This window comes from Lepeophtheirus salmonis, chromosome 12 (assembly GCF_016086655.4).
Source record: "Lepeophtheirus salmonis chromosome 12, UVic_Lsal_1.4, whole genome shotgun sequence".
Lineage (NCBI taxonomy): Eukaryota > Metazoa > Arthropoda > Copepoda > Siphonostomatoida > Caligidae > Lepeophtheirus > Lepeophtheirus salmonis.
The window spans coordinates 8,433,414-8,451,313 of NC_052142.2; the positions used below are offsets into that span (position 1 = coordinate 8,433,414).

Genomic DNA, 17,900 nt, shown 5'->3' on the forward strand with positions numbered 1-17,900 from the left:
TATTGGAAAACCTAATTATCATACCCAAGTCTTTAAGTGAAGAAACTAGTCTCAGACAAACTAGTTACGAACCATCCAAAGCTACTACCCCCGTTGTTGTGACCATTTAAGCAGTTGTTTTTACTATTTAATGAGTTGTGTATCATAATTCTTGATATGTTTAGCTAAAATAGAATCATATTTTAGGGTTAGATTTAAAAAAAGATTGAATACTTACTGTTAGATAGTGCAAAATTCAGAGTTTCATTTCGAAATTAGTAAATATTTTATACTTTTTACTGATAACTTGATCGTCATTTGGTGTGGACGACTCAAAACATTTTTATATGTATTTCTATAAATGACATCAGTACCAACATCCTCCATTAATTTAATGATGGCTCCTCGGGAAGGGATAGGTTTACTCGTGTATTTCTCCATAAATATTTTGAACATATATGATTAGCAATTGATAAGGTTATATTACATGCAATAAGCATCTTTGTAAGATCAGAGTTAAAGTCTGACTTGATGTATTCATCATTAACTTGATTTTTTAGATGAATATCCATTCTCTTGATATGAGATGAGAATAATGAGTGGCGTGTAATTCTAGATAGGAGACCAAAGGCACATTTATTTCGACAAATCCGACAAACCATCTGTTTCTCATCTGGTAAGTAATTCCCAAATTCCTGGGCCTCCATTTTCAGAAATCCAGACAGAAGGCGACGTTATTTAAGGCATTTTATTCAGTTCTCTATCGACTATCACCATCTAATATTATATTAATATTGAATAATAAAGGCGGGAATGATAACGTTCATGATTGATAGAAGAAGATGTATATTATTTAATCAATGATGCCATAAGTATTTCTTCTCTTCTCCTCGCACGCTTTTTTATTCTTACCAAAATTATCAGCCTAAATTATAGCATGTTAAAAGACTTCCTTATATCTTAGACACGTGGCGGCAGGGGAGTTTAAACTGCCTTGGGGCCCAGAGCTTTACCTGTACAACCTGTGGGCATGGTGTATTTTGGGATAATAGAAGGGTACTTTGATGCTCTGGGAAGTAGCGGCGGATAAATTCAACTCTCCTCGGACCCATAGTTGGCCCTTACAACCTGTGGGCCGGATATATTAAAGCATGTTATACAGGTTGCTTGGTGCTTATAAACACGGCGGCGGTGGAGTTTAAACTGAATGAGACCCATTACTTCACCTGTACAGCCTGTGGGCCGGGTGTATTTTGGGATATTTTAAGGGTACCTTGATGCTCAGGGAAGCAGTGGCGGATAAATTCAACTTGTCTTGGGTTCCATAACTTCACCTGTACAAACTGTAAGCCGGGGTATATTTTGGGATAATAGAAGGATACCTTGACGACCAGAAAGGTAGCGGTGGATAAATTCAACTTACCTAGGGAGCCAAAACTTCACCTGTACAACCTGTGGGCCAGGGTGTATTTTGGGATATTAGAAGGGTACATTGATGCTCAGGAAAGCAGTGGCGGATAAATTCAACTTGCTTTTGGTTTCATAACTTCACCTGTAAACCATTGCACCGGGGTATATTGTAGAATGTTAAAAGGTTTCCTTGGTGCTTATAAACGTGGTGGCGGTGGAGTTAAACTGAATTGGATCCATCACTTCACCTGTACAGCCTTTGGGCCATCGTATATTTTGTGATATTTTAAGGGTATCTAGATGCTCAGGAAGTAGTAGCTAATAAATTCAACTTATCTCGGGGCCCAGCAGTTCAACTACAGAACCTGCGGGACAGGGTGTATTTTAGATTAGAAAGGTTCTACCCTGGCATGTTTCTTCATTATTCAATAGTTTTATTTTCCGAATATAATATATATGGCAACGAAATTGCACACGATAATATTGTCTTGCAATTAAATTACTCACAATCATATTGCTTCACGATGATATTACCCCCAATGTTTTTGTCTCACAATGGTAATGTACACAACGATATTACCACGCAACGATATTATGCCTACGTTTTTGTCCACAACCTTTTTATCACAATCATATTACCTTTCAAAAGTACTTATTGATATATAAAGTTTTGTTTTATCCTTTTGGTTTAAAAACGATGGTGCTAACCCAAAGTTTGGTATTGAACAGACTTATTTTTTTCTTAGATTAGAAAATTTGAAGAGGGGTATAAAAGATAGTCGAAAATACTGGTGGAGTCGAAGAAGAGTTGCTCGTTTAAATTGAAAGGCATTGAAGATTTTAACTCAGAATGATAAAATATAGAAAAAGGGACGATAGAGATGAATAAGAAAGGCCAAAAGAAGCACACTACAATGTAAATAGAGGCAGATAATCCTAAAGATTACACTTCTAAGAAAAACAACAACTTATAACCATGTTGCACCAGAGGACAAGAATAATTAACCTGATCACCAAAATCCTGGAATTGATATGAAGGTAGCACCAAAGAAATAAAGGTAACCCCATGTAAATACCCACTATAATATTCAGTCATATCAAATTTTGATTAATCTATTTCTTCAATCCTACCAAAGACCCCAAATTTTACAAGATCGTTGCTAAAATGTTGAGCACAAATGTTTGGATAATAACCGTAGAGTCAATAAGTGTTTTATAAGAAATTGCCCATTTTTTTTGAAAACCAAGCTCTACAAATTTTAAATGCAATTACAAAAGAAAATTTAATTTCAGTTCTGAAAAGATTTCCTGCAAGATCTTTAGCATTTTAAACAAACTATTTATTTTGCAAAAAAACATGAACGTGAAGCCAATTGATGACAATGTACTCGTTGTAAGAGATGTTATTTACTATTTATTTTTTTTAGATGAAGGCTTAACTTGATCGATACAATCAGTTACATTAGATTGAATTTGCAAAGGATCTAAAAATTATCACCTCATACTCTCCTCCTACTCCAATAATATATTCTTCGCGTCTGCTAAGAAATCAACAACAAAATATTGAAACATCTATATTTCCTTCGATTGTATAAGAGGTCAGAGGGTCCTATAAACAAAGTATTAATATTTCTATAATTTGTATGAACATAAATGCTTGATAGATATTGTCTATTATTGTTGCCTTTATTTGAGAGCTAGAATGTAATCATTTCATAATGAAAATCCTCTTGACTCTAGTGACAAAAAATAATGATCACTGTCCTCAACTATGTATCAAGGAGTAATTCATGAATGGACTATATTCATATTCTCTTGAAAATCTTGATATATAACTTTTATCGGTAAATGGCGTGTCTCTTGACAGATGAGCTACTTTTGATTGAATATACTTGTTCCATACCTCGACAACCTCCGGCTAGGTTGATGTATTTTTTTAGTATTCTCGACTATCTGATTTTTTATCTTTAGAGGCACATAATCAAAATTATTATCGCTACCCCTACAACTTGTAATTAACGAACACAACAGCTTTATTTCTCGAACTTGTCTGAATAGTATGTCGTAGACATTAGTAATGCATAAACCTGTTTTTATTTTCACAGATTTTCCCCTATTTGTTTGTCCCCTATCTATTACAATAAATAGTAGAACAGCGATCGGATTCCCTTGTCTATAACCTTGCCTGATTGCTCTTTTGGATCTCAACTTTCTTTTAACAAGTTAATTTTGTTGTGAAGTTAGAAATGATAAGGACTATTTGAATAATTAGTTCTTTATTAAGTTTTAAGTAAAAGAGTGTCTTGACGATATGCTTTTCAAAAGTCAATTTGTAGGATATATCCATCAATTCTCTTTTCAGTAATATATTCTACATCACCATTTCTTTCTTCATTGCTTCATCAATGTAACGTACTTTCAGAAAGCATTTTTGTTCTAAATAAGTAAGTTTTAGCGTACATTCTTCCTGCATTTTTGAGATTATTCAGACCCGGATGTTGTAAGTAGAGTTTATAAGAGGTATTGGTCCGTGGTTCTTTAGTAAGTGCATATTTTTAGAGAAAATAATATGGGAGTTTGAGAAATGTTTTAATTTTTAATATGTTAATATCAAGGGTAGCTATATGTTCTTCCTTGCTTAATATGGTATCGACGTAGCTCATGGACTTCCGCTCGGAAAAATTATTCTCCTGAACTCCATATGCGTAGGTTGACTCCCACATCATTCCTAGATAAAGAAATATATTTTATGTATATGAATTTTACAAAAGATTTCTAGATTAGATGAAGCAAATGTCAAATGTAATACTATAATGTTTACCTATACTTAATCAGTGCACCTCCATCTAACCAATTAAAGGAACATTTAAAAAAAAATCATTAGTTCTTCAGAAGCCATCCAAAATGTGGGGTTTTCCCCGTTTATTTTCTCTTCATCAAGTTCAACAATAGTTATGGACTTGACTGATATTCGTTCCACAGATCCATATTGACCAAGTGCTCTGTATATCTCTTTCTATTTTACCATTTCTGCAACATTGGGGTGATATAATGTCTTTGACTTCTGTTAGACCAACCTCTTTTTTTGTTTTTATGTTTTTGACTATTCACCGGAAAAATCTGTTTTTATATTCCAACTGGTAGGTTTTTATTTGGTCAACTCCTTCAGTTACAAAAAAAGAAAACTCTCCAGCGCCTTAATTTTCACTAATTTAAATTATTTCAGTCAATTTTTTTACATGTACTGATGTCCAGGTTCCAGTTAAGAGCTTTTTCAACATGTAATCGTTTCCATTAATAAGACTGTATTTTGGATATGTGATTTACTTTTAAAGTTCTTCGTTCATATAAATGTGTGTTTTACTAGTAAGTTTATTCAGTAACTTTTGTCATATTCTTACATATATAATAAATCTTAAAACATTAAATCGAAAAATAGATAAAACAAACTTTTAAAAAAAGTTTGATACTTCATGTAGTCAAGCTAGTTTTATCATTTTAACTCTATTGGTAACTTTGGTCAATTAGTTATAATATATTACAAGGTTGAAATCAATCACACCTTGAACGTTTATTTGAAAAAATAGATTTAGTTAATATTTCTTTTTCCTATTTTTAATCGAATAAAAAAACTAAAGAAACTTTCTTTAATCCATCAGAAAAAGTTGGAAAAGATAGATAGATGTCAGAATATAGAATAAATATATTTTCTTAGATATCAATTACATTTTAGGAATAATTTGTAAAGAAAATATTCTTAAATAAAATTTTAAATTATACCTTTACTACAGGAATTACTCTGGATATATTCTTATATTTTTTTAGCTTCCGCCTACTTTGAAGAAAATGCAGAATGAAAATGTACTTTTAACTCTTCCTGGATCTCTTAAAATCACAAGTATTAAATGGCTTGCTGTCTGGTGTTTACGATTTACGGTCAGTTATGGTTTCGTATTGATTTCCAAAGATGTGATTATTCCCAAGCAAGAAATAATTGATCCATTTTCAAGTATCTTTGGAAAAATATCTTCTGGCAGAATAAAAATATTAGACAATAAAAGTTTTTACATTCCAAACTTACAACTGCATGTAACAGAAAAAGGATATCATTTTTGGGCTGGAAATTCAACAAAAGGGCCTAATCAGAATGGCTATATGGTATGTAAAAATATAATAACCAATATGATTACTATCTTATTTCTTAATTTCATTCATTGAGCAAAAGTTTTCTGTTCTTTATTACACATTAACACTAAAAATAATACTTAATTTCCTTATCAATATCGCTGTTTTTGTAAATGTATAATGATTAATATGTCAGGTAATCTAAAAATGCCCATGATATATTATTGAAGTCAAGAAACACTCTATAGAGGTGATTTCTTCTTGTTTTTTTTTATTAATTAGTAGAATAGTTACAAAATTATAGATGGAATGGATTTAAAATAATCTTCTATCATGACATTATAATTTTAAATAATATTATGATAATGTTTTCTATTTCCTAGTAAAACCCCATTCAAATCCCTCAAAAATACAAAATCGAACCAAAAACCTTGGATATGTATATTTATGAAATAAGCCTTTTTTAAATAAAACATGGATTATTTTTTTATGATATTCCATATCACTATCAATGATGAATAAGTTGAAAGGGTCTTCAGAAGAATGTCCTTTTCATAATTTTTTAGGGTATAAATGGAAACATTTCGAGTTCACAACAAGATACAAATCCATTACAAACATTTTTCCTAATTACAAAAACCCTTCTAAATCAGTTTTGTTCATCGAACTTCAATTTGGTGATTTACTAAATGGTGAAAAATGACTTTGAATGATAATAGTCTCTAATAACTATAATCTAAGATATTTCTCAAACACCACGACCAAGATAAGAAGTGAGATTACTTTTGGGTTCTATGTTTAAAGATTAATTATATTCCTGGCTTCATTTCATTGGTAGAAATTTCGTCTTCCCCAGTGTAACCAAAGATGCAAATACTTTAATAAAATAAGGTGAGCCTAAATAGTACACCTGTGAGTATTTAGAAATATATATGGTAATATTGTTTAAGCGGCATGTCAACTATTGATGCTTGAGTTCAATAACAATACGTCATAAGTAGCTGACTTTTTACATCTATTCCTCTAGATTTCCTACAGAATTGTCGTATATTTCTATAATAACTAAGGAGTTCTATAAAAATACTTCTATTGGAATATCTAAATGTCGTTGCAATTCTCAATTCCAATCAGGAACTCTCTTCTAAAAAAACATAATTGTTTGTCACCATATTGCAATAATACTTCAATGAATATATAGGATCTCCAAATTAATAAATTAATTACTGATAAAAGAATGTCATAAGACCTTATTATAAGTTGTTTTGTTGAATCCATAAGTTAAAATTTACCATAATAATAGCAGGATAGTTTTAGTATCGATTGGATAAATAAATTAGATCATTAAAATATTCAGAAAATTTCAGATTCCCCATTTATGTTATTATGCTTCTTAGATGATAATTTCACTTTTATAACATAATATCAACATATTTTAAATATTAGGGATATATTTGTAATAAAAAATGTTGCTAGTAAGGTAGCAACGGCAAAATAAATTATTTTAATCAACGACAAAAAAAAAAAAAAAAAAAAATGATGCATGAAGAAAAGTATTAGTAGAATAAAGAATACAAATAAAAATTACATCAACGAATATAATATAATTTTTTTCTTCATTACGAGAATTAATGAATTCGAGTTGTTCATCATAATAAATCACGGTTTTTAATCAAATTCCATAACGCGCACTAATTGTTATTGGAGGTAAGGGAATTTAACAATAAGGACGGAATTTTCGTTTCTTGACTCCAGAATGTAAGAAAATATTTTACATCTCAGATATCAGAAGGTTAGCTTTACAAAGTTGTTGACGACAAAATTCTGAAATAGAGGAATGCTCTAAGGCAGGTTTTCCAAAAAAAAAAAAAAAAAAAAAAAAAAAAAAAAAAAAAACCAACAACTGGGGCCCCATTGGCTTCAATATAAACTTCTCTTCCCCTCCCCCCTTCCCCTCTAAACACATAAGAATTTTTTTTCCAAAATGAAAATAATGAGATGGTTATATTTGTTTGTGAGAAGTTAATATTAGTTCCCACATATCAAGTTTAATCTTACTAAGAGAAAGACATAGATCTTCACGTTTGGTAATTCTATGTTTGTTTATTTGATTGAAAAATATCAGTCAATTACACTGAGGGCCCGTTCTACCCAATATGATTTTAGAAAAGAAATAAAATATGTTTTCATTTTTCACTAGATAGAGGTGAATTACTTTTTTTTGTAGACAAAAATCTTGGGATGTTATCTTTAAATTCGGACTTAGCTCAATACCGTTATTGGATACATTGTATAAGTTTGTCTACACATCATACTTTCTCTTTCAATCTCGAAATTGGATACAGCGACAGCAGATAGTTTAAATTCAATTATTGCGACCGTTTAATAATGAAATAACTTCACTAACAACGAGGAGACGCTTATCAAAACGAAGAATATATTATTGGAGTAGGAGATGTATCTCGACTCAATCGCTGGGGTAGATATATGGAAGATATTCCACTATGAATCAAAAATTCAATACATACTGCGGAGAAAGGTGGCCTAGATTTAGCAGTTAGGGCATATATTTCAAAAAAAGCTTTTGATTCAATAGCAATGTCTCAAGAATAATGATTTTGGAGATCTTCTTCTTTTTTTTTTTTTTTGAGATAGTAGAAATTCGTGCAAGTCACCTCAACACATTCTATAAAAAGACTAACAATAGATTTTTAGTAAAGGCGACCAATCTCACTTTTTCTTTTCATAATTGCATTGAACCATCAAATAATATAAATTGAAAATTATTCTATCATCAAATGTATTAAAGTAGGAAACCTAAAAAATAAATTAGAGTAATTTGTAGACGACCTGACTGCTCACGAGACGCTAAACATATTAAAAGATTACTAATCTGTACATATGATATCCTTCAAGTTAATTTTCAGAAGTCAAAACTTATGACAAACTGTTCGAACAGACTAGACTTTCTTAAGTTAGAAATTGTACAAGTAATTAAAATACAGGGATCGCTTGTTGCACAGGAAAGAATGGATAAACTTGAAATGAGAATATTTATATGATCAAATTAAAATGGTCTTGTTCGATAATAATTACTTTAAGGATCGTAATAATAAAATTCTTATCCTATCCTCTGAAAAGCAGTGAAAAAATATTTGTAAAATCAAAATATTATTGGAATAAAATACCAACTTACGGTTGGCACATTGAATTTCAAATCGAGGAGCAAAACTAAAATCCATTATTTCATGGTGTAAAAGTGATACAGTACAATTAGAACCTTTCTTTCAAGTTTCCTGTAATAAGTATAAAGAAAGTAAGAATATATAAATATTTAAAAAAAGTGGAATATAGAAATTTACTTGTTCCTCTGCATCAAACATGTATACGTGAGATGTCCCTGCTCCTTCAATCTTCAACATAAAAAAAAATTGATTTTATATAAAGATAAGAAGTGAGTCTTTCCTCATTGAATAGATTAATATGGAATTAACTTAGCTACAAAAAGGTACATTATCAACAGTTTAACTTCTGCCTTATTATATTTAGCATAATGACTCGTGTGTTGTAGTCTTTTCTTTCCATTTAAACACAATCCAAATGTTTGTGTGAAACAATCAATTCTTAATATCCAATTGTCTAAAGCAGGGGTAAACAACTTTTGAGACATATGTAGTGCCTACTTTAACATTACTAATCAATGAGTCTGCCACTATTAACAATAATGGTAAAAAACACACACAAACAACGGGTATATATTCTAATTTGCTAGTGCCAGTAAATATTCTTCCACGTGCCAGCAGTGGCACGTGTGCCATAGGTCTAAAGGATTTGTTTTAAATGGACTCCCTATAAAGGGAGAATAAAGTTTCCGAATGATCATAACAAATATGACAAACGTCACTTTGGCTTCTTATAAATCTTAATTGTGGACATGCTGTCTTCCACTACTTTATAAATGTATATTTACAAAAATATCTTTCATAACCCAAATGCTGGCATGATAGACAACTAGATCTTCATTTGTTATTTATGTTGATATAGAGTTTATCTTCCCAACAAACTGAAGATGATGCATCCAATAAGCCTCTGTTGCCTTGGGATTTTTACTTTTCTCTCCAGAAAGAGATATATATTTTATTAAATATTTGAATAATACTCGGGAAATCAAATTTTCAAAGATTTCCCACATTCATATTCCTTGCAATAGTATGTAATACAGACAAATAATAGTTCTACAAATAATAATCGGAAGGATTTTGAAATTTCTGCTCTTTTTACAACAATCACAATAACAATATAGCATTTGCATATCCAAACTAAGACTGAATTAATCAATAAGATACAAAAAATAAAATAACGGAGAACTCATAAATAGGGAATGTAAATTTTGAAGAGTATCATTGACGGTTAATTATTATTTCCAGACATGTTAGCGTTCTCCTATTTTGGTGTTCTGTTCAATTTTTTGTTGTTTATTCAGCGTTCATCGTTCAGCCATTATTTTCGTTCCATTCAGCATTCCAATTATAAGGTAGTACAAGGCTTGTCCAGTATACATACATACACTAGTGCACTCGTTAAATGAAACTGTTCTGTTTTTGAGGCATAAAAAAGTCAGATACTCCATATGAGATTTTCTAAATTTAATTGAAAGTAAAAAAACGACAACGCTTTCATGTACTTCTGGGACTTCAAAGCTTCTTTTATCTAAAATGTCTATGGGAATCATAAAAAGCATAATCAAACTAAAGTTTAAAACACTGATAGTCCACTGAAAATAACAATATTTTATTTTCAAAGAAGTAGAATAGCTATATCCTTTCTGATTTATATCGATCTTCTCTTAAGTCAAAATTAATTATCAAAATATATTACATACAACTAACTTTTAATAGTACTGAGTCATTGTAATAAAATTGAAAATTTGTAGCACGTCAACCCAAAAGGAAGTTAGAATAATTTTTCTAAAAATTGAAAATGGAATACATTTTCCAACAATTATATATAATTTCAATGAAGAAATAATGCTGATTAATCCTTTGGAGACACCGCTAATTGTACTTAAAGTAGCCAAAATTCACCGTCACATTTATAGAATTAGGTAATTAATAAATTATATTTCTAAGACAATATTGGGCCAAATTAAGTAAAGTAGACTAAACAGAGTTTTTAACTTTTAGTCAGACTGCATAAATTTACACCCTTAGCAGAAGGCATGGGTACAATTGTACCCACAAATATTTTGATTGAAATAGGTGTTCTTTTTTCAATGTTTAATTATATTTTTTCTAAAAAATATTATTTTTTGCTCCCTTTGATCTTCGATAGAATATGAAGAAGAATATGACTTGGAGGAAAGCGTTGTACTTGGTACTGCTGTATCTCAAAATCAAAGTTCAACTTGGATCCCAAGCATGAAACTCGAGGGTAAAAAAAAAACAAGTGCCTGAGGTGGAAACAAGATTGGGTAACATTCAACGTGGTTATTTGTAGCTAACACCAACTTATTTACAGAAAAGAGTTCTTTATGTTTTTATGACAACAAAAACATCTGTGTAGTGCGTGCTCTAATGTAAAAAGCTGTACCAATAAGCTATCTTTGGCTCCTGTGAAAATAGAATTTGGAGAGATCCTACGAACCACATGAATATATCATTAAGGAAGAACAATTATTTCCGTTTCGAGGGTGTAAAAGTTTCACACAATAAATACCATTTAAACTGGCTAGGGATGATATTAAGATTTTCTGGGATTGTGATGCATCTAATGCTTACCCTCTACATGGTAAACTCTATACTGGAAACCAGTAGATGGCCCGAAACTGGTGAATAATGGAGGAAATAAAGTTTTAGATCAGTATGTATGTATAAAGGCTTTGAAACCACCGACAATTTATTTAGAAGTGTTGAACATTTGGGGTATGCATTTAGTTAGAACAGTCACAAAAAAAAAAAAAAGATTCCTACCAAGTACTATGTAATCAAGAGAGGAAAAGGCAGTTTACCTGACCAATTTTGCCCACTATAAAGAAGCAACTTTTTTTTATAACAACTTAAGATGGACATATCAGTTGTGCATCTTTCATCTATGTATATGTCTAGAGAAGTTGAGGCCGCACAATCAAGCAAGCGAGAGAATATCATGTATATATTATTACAAAACCAAAGCAAGCGAGAGATTATCATGTATATATTATTACAAAACGAAAGCAAGTGTAGACACGATTGACAAAATGCTGAATAAGTACACTGTCAGACAATGAACAATGCGCTGCCCTTTGTGATTTTTCTATAACATGATCGACTTCACTGCCTTAGCGTAGTTTATCATCTACATGGAAAACAAGTAAGGGCTGATGAAAAAAGTACAAAGGAGAACGTATCTGAAAGATTTTGCAAAATAGTTATGCACGCTTGCAATGAAATCTGGTTCTAGTAACCGGCTGGTTATGAGAAACCATTATCTTCAAGCTGCAGTGGAAATGGTCTTAGGGGAGCACACTACCATACCGCCAGAAGGGGCAGTATATTACCCAAAAGTACTCCATGGAACTCGTGGAGCTAACACTTTCTTTGCAGTTGTTATATTTCCCGTGATCAGAAACAAAATCGCCGTAACACCAGGAAAAAATGTGTTACTTGTGTTTAGCCTGTTTGTGACGAACATTCAGAAACAAAAGCCATGTGTATGAATTGTAAAACTGTCTAAATTTACCTCGAATACTTTATAATGTATGCTTTTTTCGTCATTAACTTTTCATTTCATTAATCATTTTAAAAGATATTAAAAAATATTGGTTAATTCAGACACTATTTTGGTACAATTGTACCCATGCCGCCTCTTAAGGATGTAAAGAAAACTTTTTCTGTTGTCTAGGTAACTTACTAATATTTCCACCCGAAAATTAGTGTGTATAGTTTCATGAAAAAATGTCGTAATGTCAATAAATCTTAGAGCTCTCAGATGTCTAGAAAAAAAAGTTTGATATACTTTAATATTATAATGGGTACAATTGTACCCATACAGTCCAACGAAGGTTATACTACAGTTAACACTCTAGGGTATCTCAATTCAAACCCAGAAATTAGAATTCAAAGGCTATAACTGACTTTAATATCTCTTTGAAATATTGCCTGTCATTTTATAAATATAAATGATTGAACCTTTATATGTATGATTATTTGATTCATGTGTTTTTGATAAAAATAAATTGCGTTTTTTTAAACTAAACCCCGATATATAGGCGACATTGAAAAAATATATTGCAAGCAAGATTAATAGAAATACCATTGACCTTAATTTCAGCCATTAACGTTAAACATAATATCTAACTCAAATATCCACTCAATGTGATGTACTTTAAATCCATACAAAAAATTACATCCAAAAATAAAAAACAAAGAGCGTTAGAATGTGTTTCATTGTGTAGAAGATAAATTAAATTATTACTGCCTAAAATTATCCATATAGACCGTATATCACGAAGTCCAACATAGAAATTTAATAGAGATGAGTGATTTCAGCGTTATATACATACTGGACATTGAATGACTTTTATTAATAGAATAGTTTTTTTTATAGTAGGTGACGAAACGGAGCTCACTTTCATTAATTTCAAAGAAGGAGCTACAGGTGGAGGATGATAACTCTCTCTGCTCCTCACTGAGTATCTCAGTCGATTATTCTGTCGTTTTATGGAAGTCCTTACTTCTTATACGTAGCTGTGTTATATTCACCAGTTATTTTCAGTTTCGTCTCGTCTTGTCTCGTCTCGTCTTTGGTAACCAATAATCTTCATCAGTCACTAGTCTTCCTCATCACTTCGTCCGCTATCGTCTCCGTCATAGATTCGTCTGCGTCATAATATTGTCTTCGTCAGACATCGTCATAGTTATCTTTTATTTCGTCTTCGTCTCGTCGTAGTCAGAGTTTCTTCTTCGTCAGAGATCGTCTTCGACAAAGTTTTGACTTTGTGAGAGTTTCCTCTGTATTTGCAACAATTTTTCTAAATTGATTTATATTTTCTTAGTATTAAAATAACGTTTGAAAAATTGGGTTTTTAAAGTACAAAAAAATGCGTCGATTTGGCTCGGAGTAGGTTCACAACCCACAACCAAATCATTGTAATTGGTAAAGTCAACCCTTATTCTAGACTCTATTTATTTTTTTTACCCACAGGTTGTACAATATACCAGTAGGGTACTTAGTGGGTTCATAACCCAACGCCAATTCACTATTTTTTTTTAATATGAATTCTAGAGTATAACCAAATTTTTTAGTTATATGATCCATTGGACTTCCTACTAGGTTTGTAAAGGCGCCCGAAAGGTATAGGTTGGAGAGGATGTCGCCCTCCCCAACTTAAGAATATTCTAATATTTTATTAGAAATTTGTTTTCCGATATTCTGCCAAACTATACAGCAGAGCAAGAAATTGAATATTTAAATTTTTTTTCTAAAAAATTTCAATCTCTATGCGTAGCTATGGATTTTTGAATTTTTTTCCAAAAAATTAATATATGAAATTTAATTTTTAAAATTTTCTTCCTAATAATTAAACTTTATGTGAATAGCTATGGATTTTTGAATCGAACTTTCTGAAAAAATATAATTTTGTGGACTGTACTTAGTAAGCATCAAGAATGGGGGTCAGGCCTAGAAACGTTTAAGAGCCAAATAGCATTTGTTGAAGTTAAAAAGTAAAATATTCAAAATCCTTTAAATTTTAGTCCAGGTTGTGAATCATTCATTAATCTGTGATACTTTTTTTACAAAGATTATCATTCTTTGTGTCCAGTATTTCTTTTTCTTTTTATTCGTAGTCGTAATAGGCTAATAATTACGTATTTAATTTGTTTTGTGCTCTATAATGATTAATTATTTAAAATTAGGTACACTATCTTTTAAGACGTAATGATTTTATAATGAAGCCTTCAGAAATTAAAAATATCGGTGTCAGTAATTGGGGAAACTTTGTAAGAAATATTCTTTTCATTTTTTTACCTGCCAATTATGAATTCACATGCAGTTTATACAAAACTATTACATAAAAATTAATTGATTTTCCTAGTTCACTATCTTTAAGTTCGAATCCATTAAGTGTCAAATTTGAAAAAATACGTTAAGAAAAACTTCATTGTAATTCATTATTGTTATATTCATGACTTTTTCTTCTGATCACACCCTTCTCCCCCGTTACAAAAAGAGAAAAATGTTGAAGAAAGTATTTAGCGTTTATTTACTTAAATGAAAAACACCTGATGCAGACTCATTTCAAATATTCTCTAGTGAGTAGATCAAATTTTATGTGGCCATGATAACAATATTGCAAAGCACCTGGTCCTACATTAAATTAATTCAAATAAATTAAATACCTTAATATCTGCCTATTACGACTACCAATACAAAGAGGGAACATTGGAGCCAAGGAGTGGAATGTCTGTAAAAAAATATTTTTTCTTACAAATTAATGAATGATTCAATAGGGGGTCATTCGCCAATTACAACGATTTGGCTCGGCATTATGAACCTACTCCAGGCCATAATGATAGATTGCACAACTTGTAGGCTAATTAAATACATATTTTACGGACTATGTGGAAAATTGGCCTTTTTGCTAAATTCCAGGGCAATCTATAAAATTTCCAATAGTATGTTCATTTTACGTTAATTAAAGTTGTTAGTTAAAATGATTGTGGGTAATTTGATTATTAAACAATGACCCATAAGCTGGGGTATATTATAAGATATTGAAAGGGATCCTTAAGGCTCAGGGAAGCGGTGACGGTGGTTAATGATCCACCTTTTGAACCTGCGATTATTTTGCACAGCCTGTGGGCGGGGTGTATTATAGGATATCATTTAGGGTCCTTGATGCTCAGGGAAGTGGTGGGTAATAATCCACTTTTTGGACAAGTGGTTCACTTGTACAACCAGGGTGTATTATAATATATTAGAAGGGGTTCTTGATAGTAAGAATAGTAATGGATATAGGTTTTGATCCCTCTTAGGGACCTGCTGTCCACCTGCACAACCTGTTAGCTGAGGTATATTTTGCAAAATAGAGTTGAGTCCCTCTTGAAAATTTCTTATAATACAATAGTTTGATTATGTGAATTGAACACTATATATATTTCAATGAAAATGCACCAGAGTATGAAATTGTATCATAATCAAATCTTTAACGATCCAATTGTTCAATAGTAAAATTACCCACAATCAAATCTTTAACGATCCAATTGTTCAATAGTAAAATTACCCACAATCAAATCTTTAACAATCAAATTGTTTAATAATCAAATTACCCCCAATCATTTTACCTGACAATATAAATGAAGTTAAAATGACCATTCACCCCTCTACTGGAAATTTTATAAATTCATCGGGCATTTTGCACAATGCCCGCTTTGATGGAAATTTTGCACATTGCCCACTCTGACGTGCATTTTGCACATTGCCGGTAACAAATACATACACATTACACAGACACTTACTCATTAATTAAATTTAATACACTTTAAGAAAATTGTTGTGTTGTGAGTTTGTTTTAAGAGCCACGGGGGCGTGATGCACAAACCATAAGCATCAGTAATTGCATTGATTTTTTTTTTGGGTTCATCATCTTAAGTCATTAGCTTTTGTCAGAGTTTCGTCAGTGTCATAATATAATTTTCGTCAGACATCGTCATTGTTACGTCATAGTTTTCTTTTGTTTTGTCTTCGTCTCGTCTTCGTCAAAGTTTATTCTTCTTCAGTTTCGTCTTCGTTGGAATTTAGTCTTTGTCAGAGTTTTGTCTTCATCATGATTTTTGTCAAATTTTCGCCTCCGTCTCGCCTTCGTCATGATTTTGTTAGATTTTTGTCTTGTCTTCGTCATGAAAAAAAGTTTAGTTAACGAAATGATTTCGTCTCATCTGGCTGGAAGAAGTTAAGACTAATATGTAGAAGTATATGATGATTCCATGGAAGATCTAAAGGAATTTATGTATAGAAACAATTATTAACCCGATCAGAAGTCATTATCACAAACCTTGATATGAAGAAGTAGCTCCACAATGAAAGATCTTTCCATTTTAGGAGATGAGACCCACTGAGTGAAACACTTGTAAGGGGAATCTTTCCTAAAATATTAGATATCCCTTGTGGAGATTATGACATGGAAGAGAGTTATATCATTCATTACGTTGATAAATTCTCAACTCACGTTGTTATTTTAATTTCATTTCTGAGTGAATACATTCAAAACCACATACTTGTTAAAAGCCACAATTTGTGACGTAATTCAGCTCAATCAATAAGAATGCAGATGCTAAGTGACACCATTTCCCCTTCCACAACCTTGGTTTGAATAAATAAGAAAAAATGTCTCAGGCTATGCATATGACCAATTATATTTAAAAGGACATAAGGGGGGCTAATTGAAGTCACATTAATAAATTTGAAGGCTTTAAATTATAGGTAAAATTTTTGAGTATATCATCCATCTTTCAAATTTTAATATAAATCCTATAATGGAACAAATATGCTGTAAACAACTTGGCTGTTAATATTTATTAAGTAAATAAATAAAAGAGGAATTTCTCAATAACTTGATTTTTACTCAAGAGTCATTTCTAGTTTATAAGAACGTTAAAGATATTCAGAAAATAATAGATTTCACATTTATGTGTTCTCTGATAAATGTTTTTTATTTTATTGATTCCTTCAATTTTGTTCGGAAATACAAATGGATTTTCATAATTGTGATTTTTGTTACCCCAGAAGAAGGTTTTTAAATTTTTATCATTTTCTGTTCTATTAGCAAGATGATTACATTGAACTCTATATCTATTATATTCAAGATAAGTTAGAAATTAAGATCTAAGTTTGTTGTTTTTTACATGATCATTTCATTTTTATTGTATAATATGAACATATTCTTAATATTATGTATATATTTCACAATATTCCTAAGTATAAATTTCCCTTTTATTTGTGCATGGCTGAATTTGTTGTTCCCCTTTTAATCCTTGATTAGAGGGCTATGAAATTTATAATCATATCTGCCTACGTAGACTCATTATCTGATACTCGGAAATGAAAAATGGTAGTTGAATATTTCATAATGTTTAATCTAGACATTTTATCTCTACACGACCCAAGACAAAAAATAACTTATTTAAGAGATTGTTTTCCAGAAAATTATATTTTAATGCAGGTCTTGGCAATTAATAAAGTTGCCAAATATTCATCATGGGCCACATTATTTACGATTAAAAAATAACTCTACACAGATTGTGCACACTTGGATATGTTGAGTAATTAGTATCTTTTAAAAATATTTGGAAATAGAAGAACCATTAAAATTTTGTATATTTATGGCCCTAACAAAGATGAACAAGGAATTG

General features: G+C 31.0%; 1 protein-coding gene and 1 long non-coding RNA gene across 8 annotated transcripts in view; one reads left to right on the forward strand and one right to left on the reverse strand.

Moving 5' to 3' along the window:
* The window catches only part of LOC121126680 (protein Skeletor, isoforms B/C), a 75,289-nt gene that overhangs the window by 27,116 nt on the left and 30,273 nt on the right, over positions 1 to 17,900 (forward strand). For all 7 annotated transcript variants that reach the window (XM_071891994.1, XM_040721977.2, XM_040721978.2 and 4 more), the window contains one exon: positions 5,215 to 5,547. In XM_071891994.1, the coding sequence (XP_071748095.1) occupies positions 5,236 to 5,547 (312 nt within the window). In that variant the 5' untranslated portion in view covers positions 5,215 to 5,235. The remainder of the gene's footprint in view (positions 1 to 5,214; positions 5,548 to 17,900) is intronic.
* The window catches only part of LOC121126682 (uncharacterized), a 35,572-nt gene that overhangs the window by 860 nt on the left and 16,812 nt on the right, over positions 1 to 17,900 (reverse strand). The window contains exon 2 of the long non-coding RNA XR_005867082.2: positions 25 to 4,117. This is a non-coding gene — a long non-coding RNA (uncharacterized lncRNA). The remainder of the gene's footprint in view (positions 1 to 24; positions 4,118 to 17,900) is intronic.